Source organism: Camelina sativa, chromosome 13 (assembly GCF_000633955.1).
Source record: "Camelina sativa cultivar DH55 chromosome 13, Cs, whole genome shotgun sequence".
NCBI lineage: Eukaryota > Viridiplantae > Streptophyta > Magnoliopsida > Brassicales > Brassicaceae > Camelina > Camelina sativa.
Window position 1 is genome coordinate 8,833,141 of NC_025697.1, and position 26,647 is coordinate 8,859,787.

At 38.6% G+C, this 26,647-nt stretch overlaps 9 protein-coding genes across 12 annotated transcripts; 4 read left to right on the forward strand and 5 right to left on the reverse strand.

The window, feature by feature from the left end:
- On the reverse strand, nt 426-2,283 carry LOC104736060 (mediator of RNA polymerase II transcription subunit 31-like). Its single transcript, XM_010455979.2, has 7 exons — nt 2,196-2,283; nt 2,038-2,094; nt 1,856-1,953; nt 1,637-1,733; nt 1,441-1,519; nt 869-1,122; nt 426-752 (listed from the first exon to the last, which is right to left on the reverse strand). Exons 2-7 carry the CDS (start codon nt 2,085-2,087, stop codon nt 740-742), a joined length of 591 nt encoding a protein of 196 aa, XP_010454281.1. The 5' UTR covers nt 2,088-2,094; nt 2,196-2,283; the 3' UTR covers nt 426-739.
- On the reverse strand, nt 2,574-6,527 carry LOC104736061. The gene is made up of 7 exons (XM_010455980.2): nt 6,151-6,527; nt 5,053-5,818; nt 4,813-4,969; nt 4,553-4,597; nt 3,991-4,156; nt 3,352-3,722; nt 2,574-3,267 (listed from the first exon to the last, which is right to left on the reverse strand). The coding sequence occupies exons 1-7, from the start codon at nt 6,325-6,327 to the stop codon at nt 2,949-2,951; spliced, it is 2,001 nt and encodes a 666-aa protein (XP_010454282.1). The 5' UTR covers nt 6,328-6,527; the 3' UTR covers nt 2,574-2,948.
- LOC104736063 (protein PGR) lies at nt 6,708-8,715 on the reverse strand. The gene is made up of 5 exons (XM_010455981.1): nt 8,340-8,715; nt 8,104-8,217; nt 7,466-7,688; nt 7,139-7,387; nt 6,708-7,059 (listed from the first exon to the last, which is right to left on the reverse strand). Exons 1-5 carry the CDS (start codon nt 8,486-8,488, stop codon nt 6,928-6,930), a joined length of 867 nt encoding a protein of 288 aa, XP_010454283.1. The 5' UTR covers nt 8,489-8,715; the 3' UTR covers nt 6,708-6,927.
- On the forward strand, nt 8,821-10,091 carry LOC104736065 (probable plastid-lipid-associated protein 8, chloroplastic). The gene is made up of 4 exons (XM_010455983.2): nt 8,821-9,126; nt 9,218-9,341; nt 9,423-9,602; nt 9,710-10,091. The coding sequence occupies exons 1-4, from the start codon at nt 8,896-8,898 to the stop codon at nt 9,898-9,900; spliced, it is 726 nt and encodes a 241-aa protein (XP_010454285.1). The 5' UTR covers nt 8,821-8,895; the 3' UTR covers nt 9,901-10,091.
- On the reverse strand, nt 10,007-12,956 carry LOC104736064 (tudor domain-containing protein 3-like). The gene is made up of 7 exons (XM_010455982.2): nt 12,598-12,956; nt 12,201-12,368; nt 11,854-12,082; nt 11,125-11,340; nt 10,662-10,954; nt 10,289-10,467; nt 10,007-10,171 (listed from the first exon to the last, which is right to left on the reverse strand). The coding sequence occupies exons 1-6, from the start codon at nt 12,877-12,879 to the stop codon at nt 10,318-10,320; spliced, it is 1,338 nt and encodes a 445-aa protein (XP_010454284.1). The 5' UTR covers nt 12,880-12,956; the 3' UTR covers nt 10,007-10,171; nt 10,289-10,317.
- Nucleotides 13,050-15,473, forward strand: LOC104736066 (serine/arginine-rich splicing factor 7-like). Of its 2 annotated transcripts, XM_010455985.2 has the most exons (9): nt 13,050-13,206; nt 13,434-13,532; nt 13,655-14,073; nt 14,410-14,476; nt 14,545-14,598; nt 14,698-14,766; nt 14,842-14,907; nt 14,983-15,051; nt 15,132-15,473. In XM_010455985.2, the coding sequence occupies exons 1-9, from the start codon at nt 13,096-13,098 to the stop codon at nt 15,201-15,203; spliced, it is 1,026 nt and encodes a 341-aa protein (XP_010454287.1). In that variant the 5' UTR covers nt 13,050-13,095; the 3' UTR covers nt 15,204-15,473. The 2 variants fall into 2 exon arrangements, with proteins under 2 accessions (XP_010454287.1, XP_019090564.1); XM_019235019.1 differs by lacking the exon at nt 13,050-13,206 and having other exon boundaries at nt 13,674-14,073.
- LOC104736067 lies at nt 16,554-17,852 on the forward strand. Its single transcript, XM_010455986.2, has one exon. It carries the CDS (start codon nt 16,590-16,592, stop codon nt 17,796-17,798), a length of 1,209 nt encoding a protein of 402 aa, XP_010454288.1. The 5' UTR covers nt 16,554-16,589; the 3' UTR covers nt 17,799-17,852.
- Nucleotides 19,154-21,210, reverse strand: LOC104736068 (GDP-mannose transporter GONST4). Of its 3 annotated transcripts, none has more exons than XM_019234872.1 (2): nt 20,610-21,210; nt 19,154-20,025 (listed from the first exon to the last, which is right to left on the reverse strand). In XM_019234872.1, the coding sequence occupies exons 1-2, from the start codon at nt 20,992-20,994 to the stop codon at nt 19,379-19,381; spliced, it is 1,032 nt and encodes a 343-aa protein (XP_019090417.1). In that variant the 5' UTR covers nt 20,995-21,210; the 3' UTR covers nt 19,154-19,378. The 3 variants fall into 3 exon arrangements, with proteins under 3 accessions (XP_019090417.1, XP_010454290.1, XP_010454289.1); XM_010455988.2 differs by having other exon boundaries at nt 19,154-20,018; nt 20,603-21,210; XM_010455987.2 differs by lacking the exon at nt 20,610-21,210 and having other exon boundaries at nt 19,154-20,587.
- LOC104736069 (26S protease regulatory subunit 8 homolog A-like) lies at nt 22,944-26,164 on the forward strand. The gene is made up of 9 exons (XM_010455989.2): nt 22,944-23,301; nt 23,703-23,800; nt 23,900-24,124; nt 24,224-24,286; nt 24,373-24,536; nt 24,896-25,052; nt 25,159-25,257; nt 25,655-25,765; nt 25,832-26,164. Exons 1-9 carry the CDS (start codon nt 23,100-23,102, stop codon nt 25,970-25,972), a joined length of 1,260 nt encoding a protein of 419 aa, XP_010454291.1. The 5' UTR covers nt 22,944-23,099; the 3' UTR covers nt 25,973-26,164.

Below are 26,647 nucleotides of genomic sequence, written 5' to 3' on the forward strand. Positions count from 1 at the left end.
GACGGATGACGAACAAGAATTCCAACAAAATAATTTTTATAGTTTATAAGTTTAGGAATATGTTTAAGAATATTATATAATTGTAATAAGTTTAATTGTAATATTATATACCAAATTTATTAGATTTTATAAATGTAATATGTTTAAAAATATTATATTATTAAATTTTAAGATCTTAAATATGTTCTCCCAATAACTAGCTTTTTAGCAAAAGATGTTAACTACTGATCTTACATTATTTCACTATATCTTTATTCTAAGAACACCATAATTAGTTCTCCCATTTTTTTTACCTATGATCTTAACAACTGATCTAACATTATTTTCACTATATATTTAATCTAAGAACACAAAAAAAAGTTTTCCCATTAATGATGCCCTAACGAATGAATGTGGTGGTGATCTATGAGAATACACGTCAGCAGAAGTTAAACCGTGAGAGTAATAAGTTTTCTGTTGGCTCTAGCCTCAAAACTACCATGTACTTAAAAGCCGACACGCTCAATAATATATCCAACTATCCTAGAGAAACAAAGACAAAGACTGATAGTGATTGGGGGTTGTGTATCATAAACAAATACTGAACACCATGTATGACAACTTTCAGCTACGGCCTATAACACGGAATGAGTATTCCGAGTTTCCAACATGTTTGTAACCTGAGTCAAGTAGGCTTCCCTCTAGGAAACGCAGGAAAGCATATCCGGCACCATGGTGTGTGCTTCAGGGCAAGAAATGCTTATGTACCCTTCCTGAAATTATATACATGACTCACATATCAGAATGTTACTTCTTTCCATGAAATGTTGCAGACATCTAGCAAGCACATAATAATAACAATAATCAGGAAGAAGAAAGGAGCACATACTTTCTCTTCCTACGATCAATACCAGCAGCACCCATATTCCTGGTGTCATTCTTAGAAAGCATATTATTGTACTGCATGGGAGAAAGGGCTGGAGAGAGAGCAGCAGTTGCTGATGGTGCAGGTGGCAAAGAAGTTGAAGGTGCAGGTGGTGGTGGTGGAGCTGTAGGCTCTGGAAGAGGCCGAGGTAGAATGTGCTTCAGCCTGTTGTTTCTGTAGTTCTTCCAATAGTAAAACTGTTGCCTATGTGCCAATTCCTGGAAGCCGGATTTAAAAAGAAGACAGGGTTCAAAACTTTAGAAGAATTCTTAAACAATATAATACCTACCAAAAATTCTGACAAGGACATAGAGTATGAAAATACTTTAATATATCTCATGAATCAATGGAAATAACACCGAATCACAGAACCAAACTAGCAGAACGCAAGTATGGTTAGTATTAAAGACCCTTAATTAACTCCCCAAAACCTACCAGTACCCTACACATTTGAAGCACTCCCTATTTACACTGCTCACTATTACTAACATGCAGGTGTGGAAAGTTTGGCTGATTTCTTATCATATTTCGGTTACCTTGTTTGCAGGATGGGCCATAGCAGTCCTGAAGTTGGGGTTTTGAAGAAGTTCGAGGAAATATAGGCAATGTGGGTACCTGTACCAGGACATAAACACAAGAACATAAAGAAAGGGATAAAACAAGCAGAGCAATACGATATATTCCAAACCTTCATAAGACTACCAGAAATTCCAATAAGATATTCCAACTCACATTATGAACTTGATGTACTCTGGTCGCTGCCAATATTGAAGATAGTTCAAGTATTCAATAAATGCTTCATCTTCAAAATACTGATTCTGTGCCAGGTCTACAAAACAGCATAACCCAAAGGATAAGNAGAATAATGGCAAACACTTAAAAAACACAAAGACTAAGCCCTAGAACGATTCCTCCTAATCTATAGAAGGGGAAAGAAGAAGAGAAACTAACAGTGGATGTAAGTAGGATTGGCGAGACATTGAATGAATTCAAGTTCCAGTAAGAATCGTTGTCTTCCACCGTCGGGATCCTTGTAAACGTTCTTTGGCCTGTAGAGATGCGAATTAAACAACTAAAGAGCAGATTGAAACATATGAAAGTAAGTGTACAGAAGAGGAAGAAGATGCACCCACGGGGATGGAATCTCTGATGTATCATCATCAATCTCCTCTGGCGAACCCATGATGAACCTGAATCAACCAATTGACGAGTTCAATGATGCAAATACCAAAAACGGAGAATCGAATTTTGGATTTCTCAAGCGGAATCAGAAAAAGCTTCGCACACCCACACCTTAGATCGATTGAGAAAAAGCAGACGGACGGGGACGGGGACGGGGACGGAGGAGGACTATGATGGTTCTGACTTCTGATTTCTCAATTCAAGTTTGGTTTATATAAACCAATGTCCTAAACCGGTTCTGAATAAAATTGATTAATTGAAATACAAAATCACGGTTTAAAAAGTTGTCTCAGCTCAGCAGATGGAGAACATTTTTATTCATCCTTTATCCCCAACACCAAGAATAAGATGTGGAATCTATATGCAATCGCTAATCTTTGTTACAAAAGTGGTTTGAAATCAAGTTTATCGATCAGTGAAATACAATTTTGGGACTACAATCGATAAAGGATGTTGTGTTATTGTGTACCCTGTGTCATGCTAATTATGGTTGAGGATTAGGGAAACGAGGAATCTCTTCAGGTTTTAGATTATACAGTCAATCTGTCAGAAATCTGAAGGGTATAATGTTTGGCTCCAACGAGTTTGCCTAATGTAATGCTGTGTAATCCCATTAAAAATGCGACAAGAGTGCTGGTGTTAAAAGCTACATTTTCTGCTAGTTTCCCCACAGTAAACCAAAAAAAATTAAGCAGTAGAGCCTTCAGACCCTGGACTGACCTATGCAAGTCCCGAGACAGGTTTTGTATCCAGTGTGCGTGCTGTGCTCGAGTCTTACTTGCCACTCGACAACTTGCAAGACAAAATCTGTCATTCATAAGTGACTGGCCTTCAAATATTCAGGTGATGGCTCTAACAGTTTTCACCATAGCTTGTGAATCCCAATTGATAAATCTGATGAGATGGAGACAAGCAGCGGATGAGAAGAGTGCCACTCGGCTTTGAACACTCTTTTCTTATGAGCTTTCATCGAGAGAGACGGGCTTGGTGCATTGTAGCGGATATCAAAGATGTGGATCACAGGATCTGCGGAACCAGATGAGATGTGTAAACCATCCGGAGACCAAGACTGGTTAATTAGAGCCGACTGCAATTCACTGCTTTCTTGCTTCCACCCAAAAGAAAATAGTTCTGTCTGAGGCAATCTTACATCATACAACCGCAGTTGCCGGTCTAGCTGCCTGCAAACAACGACACAAGCAAAGGAACAAATTATGAGGCCGTTGCTTTCTTGGGGTATATATAAAATCAAGAGTCTGTTCTACCTTGTGTGAACCATGACAAGGTTAACATCTCTCGGGTTTGGCAGTATATTTGTGCATCTGTTGTCTAGTCTATGTTTAAATGTGACTTTTTCTTCTCGGGCATCAAACCCAACAAATCTCCTATCATCTCCACACGACAAGACGAGATTGTTATGGCTCATTCCAGCAACTCCCATCACAGCCGACGAGTGCAAGTCCCTATGCAGAAGCGTCGGCTTCCACGCATTATTTTCGCATCGATCCCGCCATAACACTACTGCATGGTCACTCCCACCTGTTATGAAACAAGGATCATCCCAAGGCGTAAACATGATTCTGTTGAGAAGACCTTTGCTATGAGGCCTGTCCTCCAGAAATTTTGACTCACAACTCTGCAGATGAACAGATATACAAAAAAAATAGTATGACCATCAAATTATATCTTAAAATAAATAGATAAATCCACGGTTGAACCAAATACCCAATTATTCCAGCTAAATTGATTTCTTTTATCTAATAGGTTAAGAAGACCTAGTTAACTTTCTACAAGTCACACATTCCACTCATGAGTGTGCAATGACAAATTTTATGGTACAACGCTAGTGTATAACAGCTTTCAAAGATTGGGGGTTTCTATAACAGCTTTCATAGATTTTTTACCCCTCTAGCTTCATTCAGATATATGGCTGATATCTGAGGGTGACCGTCATCTGCAGTATACACGGAGAAAAGTGCACTCTTGTGTGGATGCCAAGCTATATCTTCTGCCCATTTCTTTTGATCTACTGCAACCCGATTAACCGTCTTAAACAAAGTAGCTGTGGACCTGCTCAATTGTGAAACCATTAATGGATTAGTATAGATTAGAATAAGAGCTAAAAAGATTGGGGGTTTCTGAGAAACAAAACTTCCCAGTAAAGAGAACATTGTACAAACTCTATTCTCTTAAGATCTTGTACAACAACATGTTGCGGTTTGTTGGCAAATATAAGCGAAAGTAAATTCGCCGACTTTATGGATGGATGAAGATGATATCAGTTGGAATTGAATATAGATAAACTTAACACATTTGAAAATCAAGGAAATCTGTACGGATTTGAAGTTACAATCCGATAACCCGCCTACTAAAATCAGTCGACATAGATATCAATTAATTGACTACCCCTAAGAAATCAGCGAGAAATATCATAAGCTAATCAGGCATATTTACGGCAGAGTTTACCTATCAGACTGAAGCTTCCAGAAATGAACCGCCCCATCCAATGCACTGAAGAATAACCAAAAACCAAAAGCAAGAGGGGGGAAAGAAAAAAGATTAAGCACAGGAGTCAAGACTCAAGAGTATATTAGATTAGCTAACTTTGTCTAGTGTCTTGGTTCCCTCTTATGTATATTATATCATTTCCTTAGTAAAGAATAAATTAGGTAGCGTCTTTTATTCACTTTTGGAAAAGAACCAAAAAAAAATAATGTAAAAAGCACCTTGTAGCAAATAGCTCACGGCTTGAAGGAGAAAGAGCAAGACTTCTCATTCTTTTCGTGTGGCAACTTGGTAGCATTCCTACAGTGCGACCTTCAATTGTGGGACGCAAAGAGCTCCTACTTATAAGCGCTATCAACTCATCATGTCCTCGAAACTCTAAAACACACAAAAAGTAGTAATAGATTCAGACGCAATGAGAAGGTAAGATGTGGCAAATCAATCAAAAGAATGGCTTTTACCAGATTTTTCCTGCTGTCCTTGTGGAGAAATGTTAGAAGAAACTCTGATCCTTGGCTTTGCAAAGTCCTTATTAGTCTGGTTATCTCGAGCTTGAGCTCGAGTTTGGTTCTCTCGATCTTGAGTTTCACATACCACTTCATTAGGAATACTAGGAGATTTCTTGGCCTCAAGACCACTTTTGGCTTCCTTTGGGACATCCCTTGAAGCCATGGGTTGAGCTAAGTTATCTCGACCTTCGGATTCCCTTACCACTTCATTAGAAATACTACGAGATCTCTTGGCCTCAGGCGCACTTTTATCTTCTTTGGGGACATCATAATCCCTTGTAGCCATGGGTTGAGCTCCATTATCTCGAACTTGGGTATCCCTTACTACTTCATCAGGAATACTACGAGGTCTCCTGGCCTCAGGGCAACTTGTGTCTTCCATTAGAATGTTAGGATCCCTTGTAGCCATGGGTTGAGCTTGGGTGGTCTCATTTACTTCTGCTCTAACGGGTGCAGAAGCTCTTCGTTTAAAAGAAGGCGGTAAGATAATGGCTGGCACTTTCAAAGATTCCATCTCACTACGTGAATGTGGAGTAGAGGAGGTTTCATTGGCAGTCTTGGCCTTATTTCCCTCGGTCCAGAACTCTGCTATACCAAGTAAACTTCCATTTTTACCAGGCCCTTTTGATTTTGACTTAGATAAAGTACCATCTTCAACACGATCAATTTGTAGAAATTTTGCCTCGGCATCCGCCATCAGTTTTCTCTCTTCAGCAAGCTGCAGATACATCAGAAATCATAAGAACAAAACCAAACAGTAGGGACTCTCGCTTGTAAATTGATCCTACCATTGCCCCTTCAAAGTTTTGAGCAAGAAATGACATTTGCATATTATGTACCAGGACGCAAATGAGGAATAGCTCAATAATTATGTTGAAAACTGAGCTCCAATTGAAACAATAACAGGAAATCAAAAAGGGAAGATACTAGGAGCTATAAACCAATCAAAATCCCTAAAACAGATGCAAAAAAAAAACCCAAATCATTAAAACTGATGCACACTCTACAATAAGCCGAATTGGACCACATAAAGCAGAAGAAAGAAGAGACCTTTCTGTCGAGGATTGAAATCTGGTCTTTAAGGCTTTGGATTGACTTGGCACGCTGGTCCATGAACTCTAATAGAGCTTCTCTATCATCTGGGATTTGAGTTGAGAACGACTTTGCTACTACTTCAACTTCTTCCCCTTGCTCAATTTTAGGTTTTTTCATCGCCGTCGTCGCCATTGCAGTCTCCGTTCGTCTTCCTCCAAATCAAAACCTTTTTTTATCACCCCGCCCGATGCGTGCTAAGTGTAGCGGGGGCTTATTTTCCCTCTCGTCGTTTCAATTTCGCAACCACATTTTTTTTTTTTCACTTTTCTGAATTTGCCGCTTCACTTACTAGGGCTAAATGTATGTAGTCGTGTGCAGCTAAACGGAACAGTTGTTATACGGATATACGCGATTCCTTTATTTGGAATTAAAACCGTCAAACACTAAAACATCCCATAAAACATCATTTTGCCATAAGCCCCCACAGGGCCCCAACCACAAACACACACACACACAAAAAGACAAACCCATATAAAAAGAGAAAAAAATATGAAATTTAATTTAAAAGACTCTGTTCTAAGAAATTAAATTAAAGTTAAATTACAATTGTAGCTGTGATTAATGCATACATACTGAAAGAAGACTGTTCTAAGAAACTAACAGAACTCACCCAGCATACAACAAATTTAGCATTTAAGATATAATATAAAAGTGTATATTAAGTTTTGGCTTGTAAATTGTGGAAAAGTGAAAACAGTCTGGTCCAGAAAACAAGGTTGGTCACTTTAGCATTCAGAAAATGTACATAGAAGCAATGGAAGTCAGAAAGGATGTCAAGAGTATGGAGACAAAGTTCACACCATTGTTGTCAAGAATGTCCACTCCTGATATCTTCTTTACGGTCGGCCCCGGTTTCCCTACAATCTGCACGACACACAATTCAGTCAACTACTCTTTCTCCCTCGATCCCACATATTTTACATGTTCTTTTTTTGAAATGTACCTTGTTCCGAACAGAGCAGAAGCCACTGAATTGGATGGTTGCTCCTAGTACAGAATCAATAAGACTCCCACATAATCCAGCTAATGCAGCGAGTGGAACGACTAAGAGTTGCTTTAGAGCCACATCGCTTGTGCATTTTGCGGTAAAGAATCCGAAGATAATGAATGTTAATCCAACAGTGGTGCCGGCTGCCAAGGCAGCTAAGAGTCCTGTCTTTGTAACTCCACCATTTGTGCCCTTCTTTACCGGCTGAGAATGAGACCAAACGTTTTAGCTAAACATGGAAAATTAATTACCGACTGGCAAGAAAAAAGGAACAAGAAAAACCTTAAACGTTGTGATTAGTCGAGGCTGGGCATCACTTAGAACCCCAAGCTCCGAGGACCAAGTGTCTCCACTACAGCAAGCGTAATGACCAATGATCCCACCAATAAGAGCTGTTACAGTTATCGACTGCTTGGAGTCCAAACACTTGTCCTGCCAACCCGTTAAAGTACATGCAATTACAACTAGAACTGATGCAATCCCACTATTGCATAACACTTGTAACCTGAAACAAGATATTTGAGTAATCCCCTGTCAAAGCAACTTTTATTGGTCAAATAAATAACAACTTCTACAAGTGAAATCATTTGCTAATATGTCAATGGAAAATATATATAAGAGGCTAACCATAAAGAAACATTCTCTCCAGTGAAGTTCTAAATATCAACATCAACCAAGGAAGAGGAAATATCTTTGTTTAGAAACAGTCCAGTGCATGTGGTTCTCAATGGTATGCTAATCTAATCCCACATCTAAATAATTTATTTTAATCCCTAACCTCATACACATAGAAATCCAAAGAGCTCAATCTCACATAAGTCAATACACCAAACTCTATCAGGAAATTTTATTAGAAAACAGATCATCGTATAAACACTCCAGTGGATATAGTAGATTTGCAGAGCGAACAAAAAAAGTACCAGTTCCTTTGTCCACCTTCCTTAAACTCAATATCAACGCGTCGTTTTTTATCTTCGCCAACCTTGGTAAGCTTCGAGGAAGTAAGAAAGAATACAAGCAGCAGAGCTCCGTACCTTTTTTATATATATAGATTCAACAGATTCATCCGATCAGAACCAATAGAAAACACTTTCTCAATAACGAAACAATCGAATGTCAATAACCGAATAAATCAAAATCGGGAGTCGAAAGAAACCTGTAACCGGCGGTGAAATGGATGGTCATAACAAGGAATCCAGCAATTCCACCGGAGAGATCGAGCGACTTCCGTTTGTACGATCGGAAAGCGATGAGTGAAGAAATGAATACGGCGATTATAAGCCTGAGCTGCGGCGACGTTTCCATTTTTACAAGTACTATCGGAGAAGCTTGAAGATTTCAGTTGTTGAGCGTCGAGAGAGAGAGAGAGAGAGAGTACAGAGCAGTTTGACCCAAACAACGTCATCACTGATCTGATTCATGTATTTTAAGTGTTGTTGGTAAGATGTTTACGCAGGCTTGGACCTGATATTTTATAATGGGCCTTAAATGGGCTGACCCGATATAGATTTTGTAACAGACGAGATAACGCGGGAGAACATATTTTTCCTACGTGGACGCGGAGAATCCAATCGGCGATGAGAGATTGGGACCAGTATCGATTTCTATTATGACGTGGCACCACTTAAATCACAATATCCGTATTCCCTCTCTCTCACCTTTCTTTCTATCTGAGCGTCTCTCTCTCTTTCTCTGTACTCTGTAGAGCAATAATGGCTGCGGCTGCTTCTTCCCTTACAATCGCGTCTTCTTTCTCCGAACCACGGGCTCAGATCCTCAATTCCTCGAAGCGTTCGAACCTCCCTCTCCAATATTCTATCCCTTACAAGGCCGATTCACGGAGCAGGAGCAAAAGATTGGGACTCGTCGTTAGTTCCGTTTCAGCTCCCAACGTTGAGCTTCGTACTGGACCCGATGATCTCATTTCTACACTCCTCTCTAAGGTCTGTATTCCCGAAAATATACGCGTATCTTTATTTGATTTGAGAACGATATACAGAAGAGATTTTGATAATTATGGGGAGTGGTGAACAGGTTGCGAATAGCGATGGAGGTGTGACACTGAGCCCTGAACAACACAAGGAGGTTGCACAAGTGGCAGGAGAGCTTCAAAAGTACTGTGTCAAGGAGCCTGTTAAAAACCCTCTCATTTTCGGAGGTAAATTATTAACAACATAGCTGCGATTTGCTTCTTCTTCCTTGATGATTCATAAATGTGAATTCTCGAATTGTGGTGCAGATTGGGACGTGGTGTACTGTTCTAGACCAACCTCTCCCGGTGGAGGCTACAGAAGTGTGATAGGCCGCCTCTTCTTCAAAACGAAAGAGATGATACAAGGCATTGATTCTCCTGATATCGTCAGGAATAAAGTTTCCATCACTGCTTTTGGTTTTCTTGACGGAGATGTCTCCTTGACAGGTAACAATTGAAGAGAAAAAAAAAACCCATATACGCATTTGCTCAAACCCAGTTTTTATCTTTTACCGTGTTTAATCTTTCAACCTTTTGTCTGATCTTATTCATAGGGAAGCTGACAGCGTTGGACAGTGAGTGGGTTCAGGTGATATTTGAGCCTCCCGAAATCAAGGTAGGGTCTCTGGAATTTAAGTACGGGTTTGAAAGCGAAGTGAAGCTCCGGATCACATACGTCGATGAGAAACTTAGGTTGGGATTAGGCTCTAGAGGATCATTGTTCGTCTTCCGGAGGCGAGAATAATATTTGTATTTCCCTCGAGCATCAGTCAATGCAATTCACTATAGAAATGAAGAAACAACATATTAGCACTTGCGAGTGTGTAACGGTCGAAAACCACAAACCTGTGTACACAAAGGGTGTTTCAGTAGGAACTTTGTTGTAATGTAAACTTCATTCAAAGAGTGTCTCACTCCCAATGAGTTGCTGATGAAGCTATGGTGAATTAGTACTTCTCACGGATATCTGAAACACTCAAAATCACCATCTACAGACAGATTCAGAGCTGCAATACCTGTGAGGACCAAAGCATACATAAGTGCCGAAGAATCTATAAATGCTCTCAATACATGTTTACTCTAACTTATACATAAAAAATACAGATGTAGTTGAAGAAGTTTGGTTTAATTACCACAAGCCTGGATGATGTCATTATACAATCTACACACGTCCTCTTCCCCGCCTATGTCCTCGCCCTCTTCCTCTTCCTCTTCCTCTTCCCCTTCCATGGCCAAAGTTATCGTCTGGTCTTCCGTAATCAAACATATTCATTCTGATATCCGCTGCCCCAGTTCCATGCATCTCCTGTCCCTGCACAGCAAATTACAATCACAGTTCTCTCATCGTAACAATTTCTGTTTGTATGGTCCCAACAGGTATGTACTAAGTCATTGAAAGACAAAAATGAAGTACTAATCGAAATAATGGTCTGGATAATAAATCAAATAGCCAATTAAGCACATAGATGATGAATCATAGGGATAATCGAGATTGTTGTGACTCACATAAGAGTCTTCTAGATCAAACTGATTCTGAAGCTGCCATGCAAGATCTTCATCGCTTGTAGTATTGCTAGGATGGTCAGCTGTTGCAAGAACTCCCCTGCCAGTATTCTTCTTTTCCCACTCATCCAGTGTAAGCACTGCAGAGTCTTCTTCTTCTCTCCCCCTCCCTCTACCTCTACCTCTACCTCTACCTCTTCTTCCTTCGTATTGCCGTCCATTTGAACTAGAATTTTTCATTTTCTCACGAAGTATCTGCGCAGCCGCTTGGTTCTGTAAAGGAATAGCTTCCACCACTGCAACAACGGAGATGTTATGGCACTAACGAGCAAGATATTTACTTGGCCTTATTTGGGACGAATGATAGTTATCTCATCTAAAGTTTCAATGCAATTGCCCAATAAAAATGCCAAAATAATTATCGCATCAAATTCTGATATGCTATGAGAAAAATTAGATGGCACACCTTGTTTAGGTCTTGTATCTGAACTGCTTGGCTTTTCCTGATTTTCAACTTTGACAGATTTTGGATCAGAATCTGCAGGATTTCTTTGTAAATTCGTATCTGTACCTTTTTTGTTCCCACCAACTTCACTACTTTCACCTTTTTCTCCACCGGCGTGTTTTACGTTGCTTTCCGTAGCAGTAGGTACGATGTTCCTTGATGTCGTCTTGTTGTAATCTGTCAATCATCAGACATATGCTGACAAATTATTTTTTCTGATGCATTGTTCAAACTTCCATCACGATACTTGGTGTAAGCCAACACAAACGAAGAGTAATTCAAGAGACCACCAATTTACCACACAATAAAAATGCAGTCACTCAAGTTCAAGTATTTAAACAATGGAGACCCAACAGGGCCAAAATTGGATACCAAGCCGAGAAAAAAACATAGATCAGACATCTACATGAATCCTCATAGGTTATATAAACGGATACGTTGGGATTCTGAAGCTCCGGTCAAAATACTAATATGTCTATGCTAAAGTGCATTTGGGTAGAATATCCTTGCAGCGGTCAATGCATAGACAAGACATCTTTTACAATTTTATGCACACTAACAATTCTAAAATTGGTAGATATTCTATTTGTTAAGAAAGATTGGCCAACCATTTTAAAATAAAAGAAACACGCAATAAACTACGGGAAGAAAATTGAATGAAAATGAGCAAAATAAGACGACCCTACTTACCACGGTGATGGGAACCTTTTTGAATCTTCAACTCCTCAAATGGAGGAGGACCATCACCAGCTTTGCTTTCCTGAGATTTCCTTCCAGATGAATGAGCCAAACTAGCATATTTTTTATTCATCTGCCATTCTTCAGTGAGTGATGGCACATTACCGCCCAATAAAGTCACCTCTTTTGGAGTCAAACATACTAGACCGTCACGTACCACAGCCTTATTGTCTAAACGGACCTGCCAACAATGCAAAAGGTATTATGTTTCTATAAGACACCCTCCTGATGCATATTCGATCATAATGCACGGACGACACAACATGAATCAGTCAATTAATTAGATTGAGATGTAATACCTTAGTACCAGGAGTCACATCATAGTTAATCGATGGTATATGAGAGTACTCAAGTGCGGATATCTCAGTCTTCCCATCAGTCAGAGAGAATTTGAGAACCCGTTTACCAGTTGAACTTCCCAGGAATTCCTCAGCGCTACTTTTTGTAACATCCCGAACAGAACTTATCTATATGCTCACAAAGCAAATAAAACCAAATTAACACAATACAGAGAAACTAGGAAGTACCAAAGTAAAAACTAGGAATACTCAAACGTTTTACATACAAACAAAGCCTGAGAACCACTTGAAATCTCAATGTATCAGCCAAAACCAACAACGTTGATATAAATTTTACGCTTCTAATTCTTGTTACTGTCGTCTTTTAGCTGTTTGTTTTGCAATGAATGAGATGTACCTGTAGAACTTTGGGGCCTTGGATATGAGAACACCTACGTAACTCGGTTGGATCAGGGAGGGACTTGCCTCCGATTAATCTAATATCCATATTAAGCAGCTCCGCCTCCACTGAGTCCACCACCGCGCCTGTTTGATTACCGCCGCCAATCAAAGAGTAGATATCAGTGACCAGATATTTCAGGTAATTTACGTCTCTGAAGCACCAGCCCCGGTTATTTAGAGCATTTATCACGACGGCGTGGGTGTTGCCGCCGGCGGAGGAGGTGGATGCTGCCTCCATTGCGTCGCACCGGAGAAGTTTGAGATTCTAATTTGGGGGAAAGTGTTAAATTGAAATGGGAATTACGAAAAAGGAAACTTTAATTACGAAAAAAATTGTTTTTTTTCCTCCGGGTTTGGTTAGTGGGCCTAATGGCAGGCCCATATGTAACTCCGAAAAGGACAGTTTGACTTCTATGCTTCCGTGTGGAATCCGACCAAAGTCGATAAAGAAGCTATGACGATGGACGATGGTAACTCCGTCTACGTCGGCGGCCTCCCTTACGACATCACCGAGGAAGCTGTCCGCCGTGTCTTCTCCATTTACGGCTCTGTGCTCACCGTTAAGGTAAAAAAAAAAAACTTCTCTTTCTGTTGTTGCCTCCAATATCCTAACTAAATTTAGGTTTCTTAATTAGGATGATTCATTACTTTACACGATAAACAATTGGTTCTCGTATTTGAGATTTCAATGTTATTGTGATGGTGTTAAGAGATAGTAGATATGAATTGATATGTACATGTGAGCTGGTCAGAGTGTACTTTTGACATATATGTACTGTTTTGGGAATTCAGATTGTGAATGACCGGAGTGTAAGAGGGAAATGCTATGGCTTTGTTACATTTTCAAATCGTCGATCGGTTCATGATGCTATCGACGACATGGATGGAAAAGTATGGTTCTTGTTCTTTGTTGTAAAACCAAAAAAGAAACAAAACTAGTTTTGTTTTTTCCCTTTCTATAATGATGTTTTGGGAGTATTTTATATTGTTGACGGTACTGAGCTCGTAATCAGAATATTGGTGGGCGTGCAGTGCGTGTGAATGAGGTGACGACAAGAGGTGGAAGAATGAATCCAGGTCCAGCGCGGGTACGACCACACGGTGGATGGGATAGAAGCCCTGATAGGAGAAGTGATGGAAATTATGACAGGGATCGGTATAGTGATAGGTCCCGAGAACGGGATAGGTCTCAGGACAGAAGGAAAGATCAACACTACATAGAGAAGGAAAGAGCTTACGAGCGTTCACTTGATTTTGAGAGGAGAAATGATCATGATGTGCTTGATAGAAATGGTTACAAGGAAAGAGTTTTTGAAGGTGATGGAGGAGATTGGCGTGGGGATCGCTCTTTTGGGGATAATGGTAGGGGAATCAAAATCAATGGGACAAGTACTCATGAAGGTAGGAGCCAAGAAACAAAGAGAGATGATAGGTAAACTTTTTGTTAAAGTTCGTGTAGTTGTAGACTTCACATTGGCCGTTAGCTTTTAGATAGATATAGGAGTACTCCACCTGTTTATTTGTACTATGAGATTCTTTTTCCTGTAAAATTGGTCTGCTGGTTTGAATGAGTCAATACTGGGATGCTACTGGGATGCTGTTGTGGTTAAGTATGATAAATTGTCTTTGATAAACACAAATGCAGAAGGTTTGAAGAAATCACTAACTCTTGTTGGCTTTGTACATGTTACCGTTTGACAAATGTTTTGGCTTGCTTTGGTTTTGTTTAGATTTCTTAATCATTTTTTTGTTTTTATTCAATTACCAGTACCATGCTTGATGGTGGGTGTGGAAGAGATCAGTTCTCTAATTCAAGTGGAGATCAAAGTTTTCAGGTAAAAATCATATTTGTCAGCCATGTATTGTTGCATAGTTCATGTGACAACTTGCATCTTTTATACAGGTGAAAGGAGAACTGGATTCGCTGATTAAGATACGTGAGGCACTTCAAGATGAGGTATGAGGTCGTATATCTGCCCTTACAGGCTGTTGGTGAACCAATTTTACATAATTATTAAGCGATCGGAAGAATTAATGGGCTAGTTTCAATTATAAGGTGCTGGTGGTGGAGGAGAGATTGGAAGAAAAAGAGATAGTGATCTCAGAGTTACAAAAAAATTCTAAGGTATGTTTCTTCTATATCTTACAAACCCGAACTTTTTGACTATCGATTTGTTCTCATTTGAAATGGTTAAGACAGAGGTTAGAAGATTTGTTGATCAATGAAAAGAAACTGGTTTCACAACGCCGAAAAGAATTGGCAAAGGTAAGCATAGGTCTTGTCTTCGAAGCTAGTTGTGTTACGGAATTTTTGTTGACATATGGTCTTTATTTGTGGTAGCTACATAAGTCATTTTCAAGGGTTAGAGAGTGCACAGATAACCTTAAAGACTGTGAACAGGAACTCCAGGTTACTTTCTAAACTCGTGATTGTCGTCATTGCATAAGGATTAGGCCTAACTGAAACAAGTCTCTATTTTTTTTCCGCAGTCGCTTGTTAATGCAGCAGCTAGAGATGGCGTGGCAGGTGCTGATGAAGGACTGGGAAACGTGTATGCGTAACACGGTCACCCGCATGTATGATCTGCTCTGTCTGAAGTGTAGTTTTGTCTTATCTCTGTGTGACTTTCCAAGTTTTTTTCCCCCGAGCCGAGCTACCCTGATTTGGTACATTTTTGCATTTGTTTTAGCAAATATGTATGCATTTCATTCAGATTGTATCATTATCATACGAACATCGACAAAATAATTATGTTTTCACGTCCTACTTAAACTAACCAGTCACCAAGTTCACTGGATAGTTCAACAAAACAATCACACTATACTTATACACTGGCTTTTCTGTAAATACTATTTTTTAACAGTTTTCCTTTTAATACAAAAATATTATAAAGTTTGCCAACACAAGCAAAATATTATTAAGTTGTTCGAAAATGACATTTCATTTTTTAATGTTTGCTTTTATTCTTTAGTAAAATAAATATACTTGGCTACATAGTTAAAATGTTTTAAAAATGAGAAGAAAATAAAACAGTTAAACTATTAAGGTTGACGCGACCACCATCATCTCCACCGTCCATTACTCGTAAGCCGAAAGCTTTAATTTTGATAAAGATGTGAACATCCATTGACCTATCGTTTGCTTGTAAAGCCAAGTTTAGCCAACCAACACTCAAATCATCATTATACATGACGATCTTAAAACAACCCCATTTAAGATACTCTATATGTTTGTCTTCTCATATAAACTTCACTATAGTAATATTCAAAATTCATTATTGATTATATCATTTTAATGCATGATTCGTCCAGCTTATAGCAAACCAGTAACTGTAAACACTAAACAGCATAAGCAAAAACGTTCTTCCTGTGGTGATGCTCTAGTGGAATTCCACGTTTCTCCTTGTTTTCTTAGTGAGCCGTATTGTCAATTCGACGTGGATAAGAATATTTTTCTTTCAGTGGTTTGACAATTATGATTATTGAAAGAGTGTAATTAGGTCACTTTATTCATGGAAAGTGTAAATTTCAGTCTTGTGTATAAGTACTCAAAAGTAAATAATATAAGCGTGACACTTATTATAAAGAAGGACAAAAAAATATTTGGTTTGGGTCAGTCATATAATCTAATGCTGTTTTTTTTTTGTTTTAGTTTGGATGGAGATGATTTTAGTATGTCATGACTCATGCCCCTAGCAACTTTAATGTATGTGGTTTCGATGGTTCCTTTAAGCTCAAGTAAAACAAAAAAAAAGTTAAAAATGGTATATACAATTTCATCAATTCGTAGTGAATTTGGCTTTGACCTAACAAGTGAACTTAAAATATTTTATATTCCCACCACAAAGTTTATGCCTAGTTAGATCACTCTTCTCTATATATAACCAACAACATTGAAGTTGATCCTATCAACTCAAAACACCACCCCTCAAAAAAATATAATAAGAAATGGAGAAAAGCCAAAGATGTAACAAAGACACAAACACCAACATAGGCTTTTGCCTTCTTCCCTCTGAACTCATACAAAACATTTTATATCATCTTTGTATACCCGAGATCATCCGAATGAAACTACTCAACAAGTATGTTTTGACAACAATCTCTGACCGTAGTTTCATTCGACAGCTCAACGACGGATCACAGAGAGACACGTGGATCTTCGTCTACACGAGGCGTTGGCGCCGCGACAACGGTGTGCTTCACGGGTTCTCTGACCGATCCGTACGGTGGTTCAAGATTCCCGTGGCTGAAATACTCGCCGGGGAGATCCACCCGGGCGAAGATTTATATTTACTAACGGCCAGCGGTAACTTCCTTCTATTTGCCTCCAATACTCATAGTGGAATCATAGCCGTTGATTTCGTTGGTAAGATCGTTACGAGAATCAGCTCATGTCCGTTAGGTCCACGTGGAACATCGTCTTGGAGGCGATCCGGTATGAAGCTTGTGCCTGACCCATCAAGTCCAAGTCATTTCCGGTTTATGTTCTCTGAGATGGTGAATAACCGACCGGTTCTGTTTACTTATCATTCTTACACGGCCACGTGGCATACTATAGAAGTAGAGGTTACAAATAATTTGGCTTTTGAGAAAAACAGTAATGTGTTATTCTTAAGCTTATCGAATCGACCACACGAGAGTACGGTGATGAGCGTTGACGACGGTTCGATGATAAACCGCTTTCCGAGGGTTTTGCGGCCAAGTTTAAACCAAAGCGCGATCGGACAATGCCCGTCGAGTGTTGGGTTCAGCAGAAACGATCTAGAGAGTCAACTGTTGCATATACATGGAGATGAATACAAAGTGGTGATTAGATTAGACAGAGTAGATAATTCGAAGATGAATAAAACGATGAAGAGTTTAGAGGTTTGGGAAATAAGCTCAAACGGTGAGAAGTGGGAGTTAGTGTCAAGAGCACCGAGTGAAGTGATCAGCAACAAGCCTTGTGGTGTGATGATGGGTTGCTTAGAGAGGAGATTAGGGGTGATTAGAATGGCTCTAATGACGAATCATGAGGGTTTATGGAATATAATTTGGTTGGATTATGACAAGAATAAGGATAAGTGGGAGTTGGTCCCACTACCTGATTGTAGATTCTTGCAAGGCTCAAATATGGCCGGGATTAGTTTCTCCTCTGGCCTCACCTTCTCTTTGTAAAGTTTTTTTTATATAAAAATTTAATGTCGGTATCAATCATACGACCATACGTTTTTTATTTGGGCTATATCATTGTAGAGGGATTAATAAACGATTCACGAGGGACAATGTCATGACTCATGGTTGAGGATTTAAGTCAACCACGGATGCAATACTCTAGAAAAATAATTGAATCACGGGCTTAGAAGAAGATGGTTTGTTATTTTAGAAAAATAAGCCTTCCTTTAGACATTTTGTTATCTTAAAAATTACCACAACTTTAGTAATGAAGGGTTTGTCTAAATCTTTTCATCACACTTCTACTTTTGAAATTAAACTTTTAGAAAGGTTAAAGTTTAGAAAAGCTTTTGAAGCCAACTTCTAAAAAGTAGTATTGAAAACAAAACTAGAATTCGCTAACTTTTAGAATACTCTATAGAAATTATAAAGACGTAAAGACGTTGCGTTTCTAAAAAAATACGTTCTCATGTTTGTAGTTTGTACCTATGTCATTCTATAAATGTAATAGATACTAAAATGCCAAAAGAAACAAACAAAATCTGTGAATTAGCACAAAGGTGGAGATCCAGTCAGATTGCGTCCAACCCACGACGTCACGACCTCAACCTTTTTAGTTTCTGTAGTAAAAAGATACTTTAAGCTGGCTACGTGGATCTGAAGCACATTGCTCTTTTCGTGTTCGACACTAAAGATAAGTTTGCACTAATAAGTAATGCACAAACGTTTGCAAAATCAGTCTATATGTCAAAGTGTTGATATGATATAATTAACAATTGAAAAAATCTCGTATAAACATACCAAATAGGCTTTAAATCTCATTTTTCGTATCAGTTCTGAGTTTGGTATGTGTGCTCGTTCTCGACACAAGCAAATTTAATAGGTAGAAAGAAGTACTCATCTTGAAAAGCTAGCTTGTTAGGAGAGGATGGTCACATACCAATATAATACATGCTTCTACAGCTAGACTACTAGCAACTTTAGATGTCTTAACGGCCGGTTAAATGTATATAATCATTTTGGCCACAAGCCAAGGCTTGCCTTGCATGACCTCAAGGCCGGCTTTGTTTATATAATGCTCTGACACATTCAAATGATCTATATCAATAAAAAATGTTCCAATACATACCTGGCTCACCTGTCCCGACAGTAATGTTTCAACCGAACGGATTTAGTAAACTGACAAAAATGTAAAACAGTTGAACGCATGAGACTATCCAACTACTAATCTGCAGACAAACATTATCCATTCCTTAGCCTGCAGACTCGTATAGGAGATGGATCTCTTACTGTTCTTTCACATCAGCATCAAAACAAAATAACAACACAACACCATCTTTTGCGCATCACTAAAAACATTGAGACACAGAACAGAAACTGATTTTGTATTGATGGATAAAGAAGATGAGGGGAGACAGGGTTTACAAAATGTAATACTATATAGAGGTCAGAAACCAGGAAAAGCGTTCACACTTTCACTAGCAACCTCTGTAAATGTAAAAAAAAAAAATGCTAAGATAATCAGATTCCGAAATCAATTGCTACACACCTGAAATGGGTGCAAAACAAATGGAAACCTCTCTTCATACAACAGAAGCTATCTTCCCCTGATTCAACGGCGTCAACTCTTCATCTTCCTCGCCTTTCTCACTATCCTTCTTGTTATCCTTCTCGGTGTCCACCGGTTTATCCAAAGCCACAGACTGCTGATAACCAACACCTCCACAGATAGTAAAAAGAAGACAAACCAAGCCAACAGGAGTTGCGTGCTTATCCCAAATCAGAACATTGATCACAACAGTCAAGAACTTGTTAACAACACCAGTGACTGTAAAAGCAGTAGCAGAGATAGCATTCCTAGCAGCAAATCCAAAGTAGCTGATAAGGAAACCAAACACGCAAGACAGCGCCACAGCTGAAAACGCAACAGGCTCAAACAAATTCCCCCGGTTCTCATTCACGGCGGCGAAAACCTCGGTGTATTCTCCAGTGAGAAACCAAAAGATCGGAGCTATCATCAACGACAAGAGATTATTATACAGAACGTATCCCCAAATGTTCAATCCTAGATGCGACACCATATGCTTAATGTAAACCATCTCAGTAGTGATGGTAACGAGATAAGCCAAAGCCCAAGAATAAGCCGTAAGAGTAAAAGCCGAGTCAGTTGCAACATACCCAACAGCACCAGCGAGGATGACGATGAGAGACAAGAACGTAAGCCTGGAAGGCAAAGGCTGGCTACGAAAGATAGTATCAGCGATCGCGACCAAGAGAGGGGTGAGAGATCGGAAGACGATGAAGGTATCGACATTAGCGTGACGGAGGAGGTTGGTGTTGGTGAAGATGGCGAGGTAGAAGACGATAGCTGCGGGGAGAAACTTCTTAGCAGTCTCCCAGGTGAAAGGATCGTGATGGAGAAACCCTAATTTGCCGAGAAGCCAGACGGCGAAGGTGCAGGTTAAGTACTGGAGTGCGGTGAGAAGACCAGGGTAGTTGAAGTAGGTGATTGCGAATTTGTTGATGACGGCGAGGAGGCTGGAGCAGAGTGCGTAGCCGATGACGAGGCTGGTGGTTGTGTATTGTTTGCTTGAATCGAATCGAGAGGAAGACATTGCAGTTGTTTTTTTTTAGGGATCCAGATCGGAGAAGAAGATGAAGAAGAGAGGATTTGGGATCTGGATCGGAGTATTGAGAGACTAATTGGAGGAGGAAGAGGAAGGCGAAGACTTCATAATATTCATAATTCACTCAGTGTCGTACGGGAATGGCAAAAAGAAATTTGGCTGTAATCTTTGTNCGTAAGCCTGGAAGGCAAAGGCTGGCTACGAAAGATAGTATCAGCGATCGCGACCAAGAGAGGGGTGAGAGATCGGAAGACGATGAAGGTATCGACATTAGCGTGACGGAGGAGGTTGGTGTTGGTGAAGATGGCGAGGTAGAAGACGATAGCTGCGGGGAGAAACTTCTTAGCAGTCTCCCAGGTGAAAGGATCGTGATGGAGAAACCCTAATTTGCCGAGAAGCCAGACGGCGAAGGTGCAGGTTAAGTACTGGAGTGCGGTGAGAAGACCAGGGTAGTTGAAGTAGGTGATTGCGAATTTGTTGATGACGGCGAGGAGGCTGGAGCAGAGTGCGTAGCCGATGACGAGGCTGGTGGTTGTGTATTGTTTGCTTGAATCGAATCGAGAGGAAGACATTGCAGTTGTTTTTTTTTAGGGATCCAGATCGGAGAAGAAGATGAAGAAGAGAGGATTTGGGATCTGGATCGGAGTATTGAGAGACTAATTGGAGGAGGAAGAGGAAGGCGAAGACTTCATAATATTCATAATTCACTCAGTGTCGTACGGGAATGGCAAAAAGAAATTTGGCTGTAATCTTTGTTTTTGAGTCACTTTGAGTTAAATTGTGGTGTTAATTGTGGTCAAATGACCATTAATGGAAGGAAATTAAATTACTAATTGATTTTGGAGTTTTGTTAATTGTGTAAGAAATTTTGGTTTTTTAGACATAAACCAGTCAATGCACTTATTAGGCAAATAATTGAGATTCTCTTTCTTTCTTCCAACTCTTAATCTTTTGTTTGATTATATTTCTTTCTTTATAAAACTAAATCATCTCATGATAATATACTATATGATATATATATATATGTGTATGTTAAACTTTGAAAAATATACGATATTTCTATAGGAAAATTGTTGGTTTTTATCGAATATGTAAATGTTATATGACTCTGATTACAAGGAGCTATAGGAACCCTCTAACATAATTTAGTTGTTTAAGTAAGGAGTTACATTTTGCTAAAACTTTATGCTACAAGTTTTAATAATTACTGGCCAAAATTTTAAACGTATATTTTTCTACGTTTTTCTAGTTTTGATTAATGGTATGTGTTTAAACATTTACTCGAACCATTACCTAAGAAAATAAACATAATATTCATGACAAAATTTTGTTGTTATTTTTGTAAGTAGGAAAACTATTAATGTTGGGGTTTGGTTTTTATCCTCGAAACGAAGTCCGGTCAATGAAGTCCTGTCAATGAATATCTACAAAACCCAAATAAGAGGATTGGGTTTCAGAATGTGGGTAAGGATATTTTGGTCATTTTTGTAGACGAACCAGACACAATATTCTATAAATACGAACATACGATATTAGAAAAAAAGGATCGAAAAGCGAGAGAATCAATAAACCGTTAGAGAAACAACAGAAATTAGCGGCTGACTCGTTGATTCGGTAAATTGTACGAACCACTTGAGGTCGTCTAACCTTGTAGAGCTCGGCTCTCGTCACTTTAGCTCGTCGAGTTCATTTTTCGTCTTTGACAAACCTAGACTTATATTAATAAAGAGATTTTCGATTCTTTTCTCTCGAAAACAACTCTTTAATTGTGACCTGATTTGGACATCAACCATTGATTAAAATTAAAAGAGTTACTTTTCCGATCTTTGATCTAGTAATAAAAGGGGTCATATTTATAAATGTTTATGCTACATGTTAATTTTGGTTTAATGAATCTAAACAGACCAAATAATATAATGTGTTCAATTAAAGTATAAAATCTCAATTCTCAAAATTATAAATGAATTAAAAAAAAAAAATAGGAGATTCCATCATTGATAAGATGGTTCCAAGTCTTCCAACTAGCCGCCGATATGAAAATTCATCTACCAAAGACTCTAGGGAGTGTATTGAAACCATGATTTTAGAGAATTTGATGTGATTTAGAAAATTTAGAATTTTGATAGATTTTAGGAAAGTTCATATGATTTTCTGTAAAATTCTTTCAAATCTCACCTAAAACCATAAGATTTGGATTTCTGTATTTTTAACTAAACAAATGCTCTCAAATCCTCCTGAATCCTAAAAATTATTAAAATCCAAATCTACAAAACTGTTTTGAATAACAATAGATTTTAAAATATATTTTTAAATCATCAGTTCAATAACAATGTATTTTAATAGACTTTTTAAAATCTATGATTAAATAACATATGATTTATAAATTTCAGATAAATCATCTAAATAAATACACCCCCTACATCATCTAAATAAATAAATAAAAAGAATAATTTCTATTGTCGATTAATTTCCCTTTTTTTTTATAAATCGTGTGTATTTTTTTTTTTTTTTTTTNGACGATAAATCGTGTGTATTTTTTATTTAGGTGAAATAATAATAAGCTTACTTGAGGAGGGTTTCAGAATCTGATCGAAGAAATCAATCTCTCTTCTCTAGTCTCTTCTTTCTTTCTCCTTCGATCTCTCTTTCGATAATTTACTGCAATCACTTAAGGAAAATGGCTGCCGTAGGAGTGGATACGAGGCGTCCTGAGTTAGCGATGGAAGAGACCTGCAACGCCAAGGGAGCCGCCGCAAAACAAGGTGAAGGACTTAAGCAGTACTATCTTCAGCACATCCATGAGCTCCAGCGTCAGCTCCGTCAGAAGACTAACAATCTCAATCGCCTTGAAGCTCAGAGGAATGAGCTTAATTCTCGAGGTTTACTTCTTTCTTCCTTCCTTCCTTCGTTAACCCTAATTCCCCTGAGATTTCGGGTGCTTTCAAATTTCTAAATTGTTGAGGGGTTTCCGATCTGGAAGTTGTTGGGTATTGATAAAGCCTTGATTTTTAGTAGCACATAGATATACCCTAATTCAGAATTCTTAAATCTGTTTGATCCTTTAACAAAGTTGTATGTGGCTATCAACTGCCAAAAGAGTTGTTTCATTCGAATGTTTCTGTGGAGCATTGGCTTTTTTTCTTCCCCGGAAATCTTAGTTCTTTCTTCACTCTCTTAACTGAGCATGGACTCGTTGGTTTCGTACTAGTCTTTATAGATTGTAGTTTAGTTCTAAATCTCAAATTTCTTTTAACACTATTATTCTTTCTAAACTGAACAGTACGAATGCTCAGAGAAGAGTTGCAGCTGCTTCAAGAACCTGGGTCCTATGTGGGCGAAGTAGTTAAAGTGATGGGAAAAAACAAGGTCTTGGTTAAGGTATAAACTTTTGTTATATAGTATTGTCTCTATGACTAAATTAGCTTTTTGCTGTGATCTATTCTTATGAACAGTAATTCGTGAACTCCTATTTTCCAGGTTCATCCAGAGGGGAAGTATGTTGTTGATATTGACAAAAGTATAGACATAACGAAAATCACCCCATCAACCAGAGTTGCTCTCCGTAATGATAGCTATGTTCTCCACCTAGTCCTGCCAAGTAAAGTAGATCCTCTGGTTAACCTTATGAAAGTTGAGAAGGTTCCAGACTCCACTTATGACATGATTGGTGGTCTTGACCAGCAAATTAAGGAAATTAAGGAGGTAACTGAAAGAAAAAAAAACGAATCTAATAGTATTTATAAGCGTGTCTGTTGCTTCATGCTTTTAAGTTTTTATATAATATCTATATTGTTTTATCAGGTCATTGAGCTGCCAATCAAGCATCCTGAATTGTTTGAGTCTCTTGGAATTGCGCAGCCAAAGGTACACATAAACTTCAAAGCTTCTTCTCTTTATTGTGACGATGTTTTAAGTGGATTAGGAATATGATTGCATACCTCCATTTCTAGGGTGTGTTGTTATATGGTCCACCTGGAACTGGAAAGACACTTTTGGCTCGGGCTGTTGCACATCACACCGACTGTACATTCATCAGAGTTTCTGGTTCCGAGCTGGTCCAGAAATACATTGGAGAAGGTTCTAGAATGGTCAGAGAACTTTTTGTGATGGCAAGGTTTGTATATGCTAGTCCCTATTTAAGATTTCAAGCATGGCAATAGTGGTTGGTAGGAAAAAATTGAACTGTTTATTAGATACATCTTCTAACATGTCCACAATTGTAGCTGAATTGGACATGTGATGTTAAATATTATAAGGAAAGTGTTCTTTGTTGCTACTATTAATATGGTTCTTTCGTGTAGACGATCTCAGTGATGAATATCTTCATATAAAGTGTTCTTTGTCATATTGCCCAGCATTTAGGCTACAGTAATCTCCTGTGAGGAGCAAACTACAGATAGATGAGATTATTGTGTTGAAAATACTTGTTCCAGTTGGCTTACCTTCCTACTTCCGCTGGTTTATGGTTTTCAGGGAGCATGCACCATCAATCATCTTCATGGATGAAATTGATAGTATTGGGTCTGCTCGTATGGAATCTGGAAGTGGAAATGGTGACAGTGAAGTGCAAAGAACTATGCTTGAGCTTCTCAATCAACTTGACGGATTCGAAGCGTCAAACAAAATCAAGGTACGTGTTAAGTTTTAAAGGGGAAAAACATGAATCTGAAGGATGGGTCTGTCTTATAGTAGTCTGAATTTTGCAGACAAACGTGTTGATTATCTAACTGTTGCAGGTTTTGATGGCGACAAATCGTATTGATATTCTGGACCAAGCTCTTCTCAGGCCTGGAAGGATTGATAGGAAAATTGAATTCCCTAATCCTAATGGAGAGGTAATGCATGTGCTTCATAGAAAATGATATTAGAAGTAACTTTGCTCTGTTGTTTTGATGAAAAGAATGCAGAAGCCTGCATAGGCACCTTATTTAGATTTTAGACTAAGTTACCTGAAAGATATTTCCTAAAGATGATGAAGATGTAGAGAAACTATCATTTACGGCATACAATACTTCTATTCATCCTCATGTTCATTTACCCGAATTGAGGCATAATAGTTTGAAAGATGATAGACTTTTTATCATTTGCTGCCTACAGAACTCATGTTTGGGAATGATGTAATCTGAAAGGCTCTTGGTGGTAGTTCTACTACCGATATAGGTTTTACATATTCTGGGATAGTATGCTTGACGAACATGTTTGGCTAATGTATGTTTGTAAAATGTGTTGCAGTCACGTTTTGATATCTTGAAGATCCACTCGAGGAAGATGAATTTGATGCGTGGAATCGATCTGAAAAAGATTGCAGAGAAGATGAATGGAGCTTCAGGTGCTGAGCTGAAGGTAAAGTGTTTCTACTCCTCTGCTTCTCTCTTGCATCTCTCTTATGTTTTTGGTTATTATGATCAGGCTGTGTGCACTGAGGCGGGCATGTTTGCACTGCGGGAGAGGAGAGTCCATGTGACACAGGAAGACTTTGAGATGGCTGTAGCGAAGGTGATGAAGAAAGACACAGAGAAGAACATGTCTCTGCGTAAGCTCTGGAAGTAGGAATCTCTTTGTTGTGTGTACTCAACAGTCAAGGGAAAGCCACAGTTTCATTTCTGACAAGTGAAATTAGGGTTTCTTTTACTTTACAGTCTGTTGTTGGTTCTGTAACTTTTTTTCGATAACTCGCTAAACGTTTGAAAACAAAGTTTCTTCTATCTAAACACTAGTTTATATCTCAATGGTCTTTAAGCACAAACATTCACATTTTAGAGTGTGTTTTTTTTTCCCCTCTAATCAGTCATATTCGATTAGTGAGAAGCGCCTATAAAAAGTTGATATACTCCTGCCTGATATGATGAAAGGCTTGCGAAACACATACTTGGTATTCGTGGTTCAGTCGGTTCGGTTTAGTTCCGTTACTCTTTAAATAGTGTTGGTATAAATATGTTTCGGTTCGATTGATCTGATTTAATAGCGGTTTAAGCTCGGTTCGTTTCGTTGGTTTCAAATCAATCGTAGTACTTTGCCGACCCCAATTTTTTCTTTTCTTACCCAGAAAGAAAAATATTTAATTGAACGAGAAAAAAAAAATGTCTTGTTGGATAATCCAAGTTTTTCTTATCTATATAGTAGGGTTTATTTGTTTAATGATCTCGTCCCCCCTCTGTGATCTTGTTGAGAAATTAATCGGTTTAATATTGGGTTAAAGTATAATTGGTATCTTGTAAATACACA

Excerpts from the sequence above, each read along its gene's own strand:
- LOC104736060 (XM_010455979.2), bottom strand. The coding sequence starts at position 2,087 with ATGGGTTCGCCAGAGGAGATTGATGATGATACATCAGAGATTCCATCC. Across the intron at positions 1,734-1,855 it reads CAATCCTACTTACATCCACT|ACCTGGCACAGAATCAGTAT; the intron begins GTTAGTTTCTCT and ends GCTGTTTTGTAG. Across the intron at positions 1,520-1,636 it reads GAGTACATCAAGTTCATAAT|GTACCCACATTGCCTATATT; the intron begins GTGAGTTGGAAT and ends GTCCTGGTACAG.
- LOC104736061 (XM_010455980.2), bottom strand. The coding sequence starts at position 6,327 with ATGGCGACGACGGCGATGAAAAAACCTAAAATTGAGCAAGGGGAAGAA. Across the intron at positions 4,970-5,052 it reads AGGACAGCAGGAAAAATCTG|AGTTTCGAGGACATGATGAG; the intron begins GTAAAAGCCATT and ends TGTGTGTTTTAG. Across the intron at positions 4,157-4,552 it reads TGGAAGCTTCAGTCTGATAG|GTCCACAGCTACTTTGTTTA; the intron begins GTAAACTCTGCC and ends ACAATTGAGCAG.
- LOC104736063 (XM_010455981.1), bottom strand. The coding sequence starts at position 8,488 with ATGGAAACGTCGCCGCAGCTCAGGCTTATAATCGCCGTATTCATTTCT. Across the intron at positions 7,388-7,465 it reads GACTAATCACAACGTTTAAG|CCGGTAAAGAAGGGCACAAA; the intron begins GTTTTTCTTGTT and ends TCTCATTCTCAG. Across the intron at positions 7,060-7,138 it reads TCTGCTCTGTTCGGAACAAG|ATTGTAGGGAAACCGGGGCC; the intron begins GTACATTTCAAA and ends TGTGTCGTGCAG.
- LOC104736065 (XM_010455983.2), top strand. The coding sequence starts at position 8,896 with ATGGCTGCGGCTGCTTCTTCCCTTACAATCGCGTCTTCTTTCTCCGAA. Across the intron at positions 9,127-9,217 it reads TTTCTACACTCCTCTCTAAG|GTTGCGAATAGCGATGGAGG; the intron begins GTCTGTATTCCC and ends AGTGGTGAACAG. Across the intron at positions 9,603-9,709 it reads CGGAGATGTCTCCTTGACAG|GGAAGCTGACAGCGTTGGAC; the intron begins GTAACAATTGAA and ends TCTTATTCATAG.
- LOC104736064 (XM_010455982.2), bottom strand. The coding sequence starts at position 12,879 with ATGGAGGCAGCATCCACCTCCTCCGCCGGCGGCAACACCCACGCCGTC. Across the intron at positions 11,341-11,853 it reads AAAAGGTTCCCATCACCGTG|ATTACAACAAGACGACATCA; the intron begins GTAAGTAGGGTC and ends GATGATTGACAG. Across the intron at positions 10,468-10,661 it reads TTGATCTAGAAGACTCTTAT|GGACAGGAGATGCATGGAAC; the intron begins GTGAGTCACAAC and ends TTTGCTGTGCAG.
- LOC104736066 (XM_010455985.2), top strand. The coding sequence starts at position 13,096 with ATGACGATGGACGATGGTAACTCCGTCTACGTCGGCGGCCTCCCTTAC. Across the intron at positions 13,533-13,654 it reads TCGACGACATGGATGGAAAA|AATATTGGTGGGCGTGCAGT; the intron begins GTATGGTTCTTG and ends GCTCGTAATCAG. Across the intron at positions 14,908-14,982 it reads GCCGAAAAGAATTGGCAAAG|CTACATAAGTCATTTTCAAG; the intron begins GTAAGCATAGGT and ends TATTTGTGGTAG.
- LOC104736067 (XM_010455986.2), top strand. The coding sequence starts at position 16,590 with ATGGAGAAAAGCCAAAGATGTAACAAAGACACAAACACCAACATAGGC.
- LOC104736068 (XM_019234872.1), bottom strand. The coding sequence starts at position 20,994 with ATGTCTTCCTCTCGATTCGATTCAAGCAAACAATACACAACCACCAGC. Across the intron at positions 20,026-20,609 it reads CTTTCGTAGCCAGCCTTTGC|CTTCCAGGCTTACGTTCTTG; the intron begins CTTCCAGGCTTA and ends GCCAGCCTTTGC.
- LOC104736069 (XM_010455989.2), top strand. The coding sequence starts at position 23,100 with ATGGCTGCCGTAGGAGTGGATACGAGGCGTCCTGAGTTAGCGATGGAA. Across the intron at positions 23,801-23,899 it reads AAAACAAGGTCTTGGTTAAG|GTTCATCCAGAGGGGAAGTA; the intron begins GTATAAACTTTT and ends CCTATTTTCCAG. Across the intron at positions 24,125-24,223 it reads AAATTAAGGAAATTAAGGAG|GTCATTGAGCTGCCAATCAA; the intron begins GTAACTGAAAGA and ends TTGTTTTATCAG.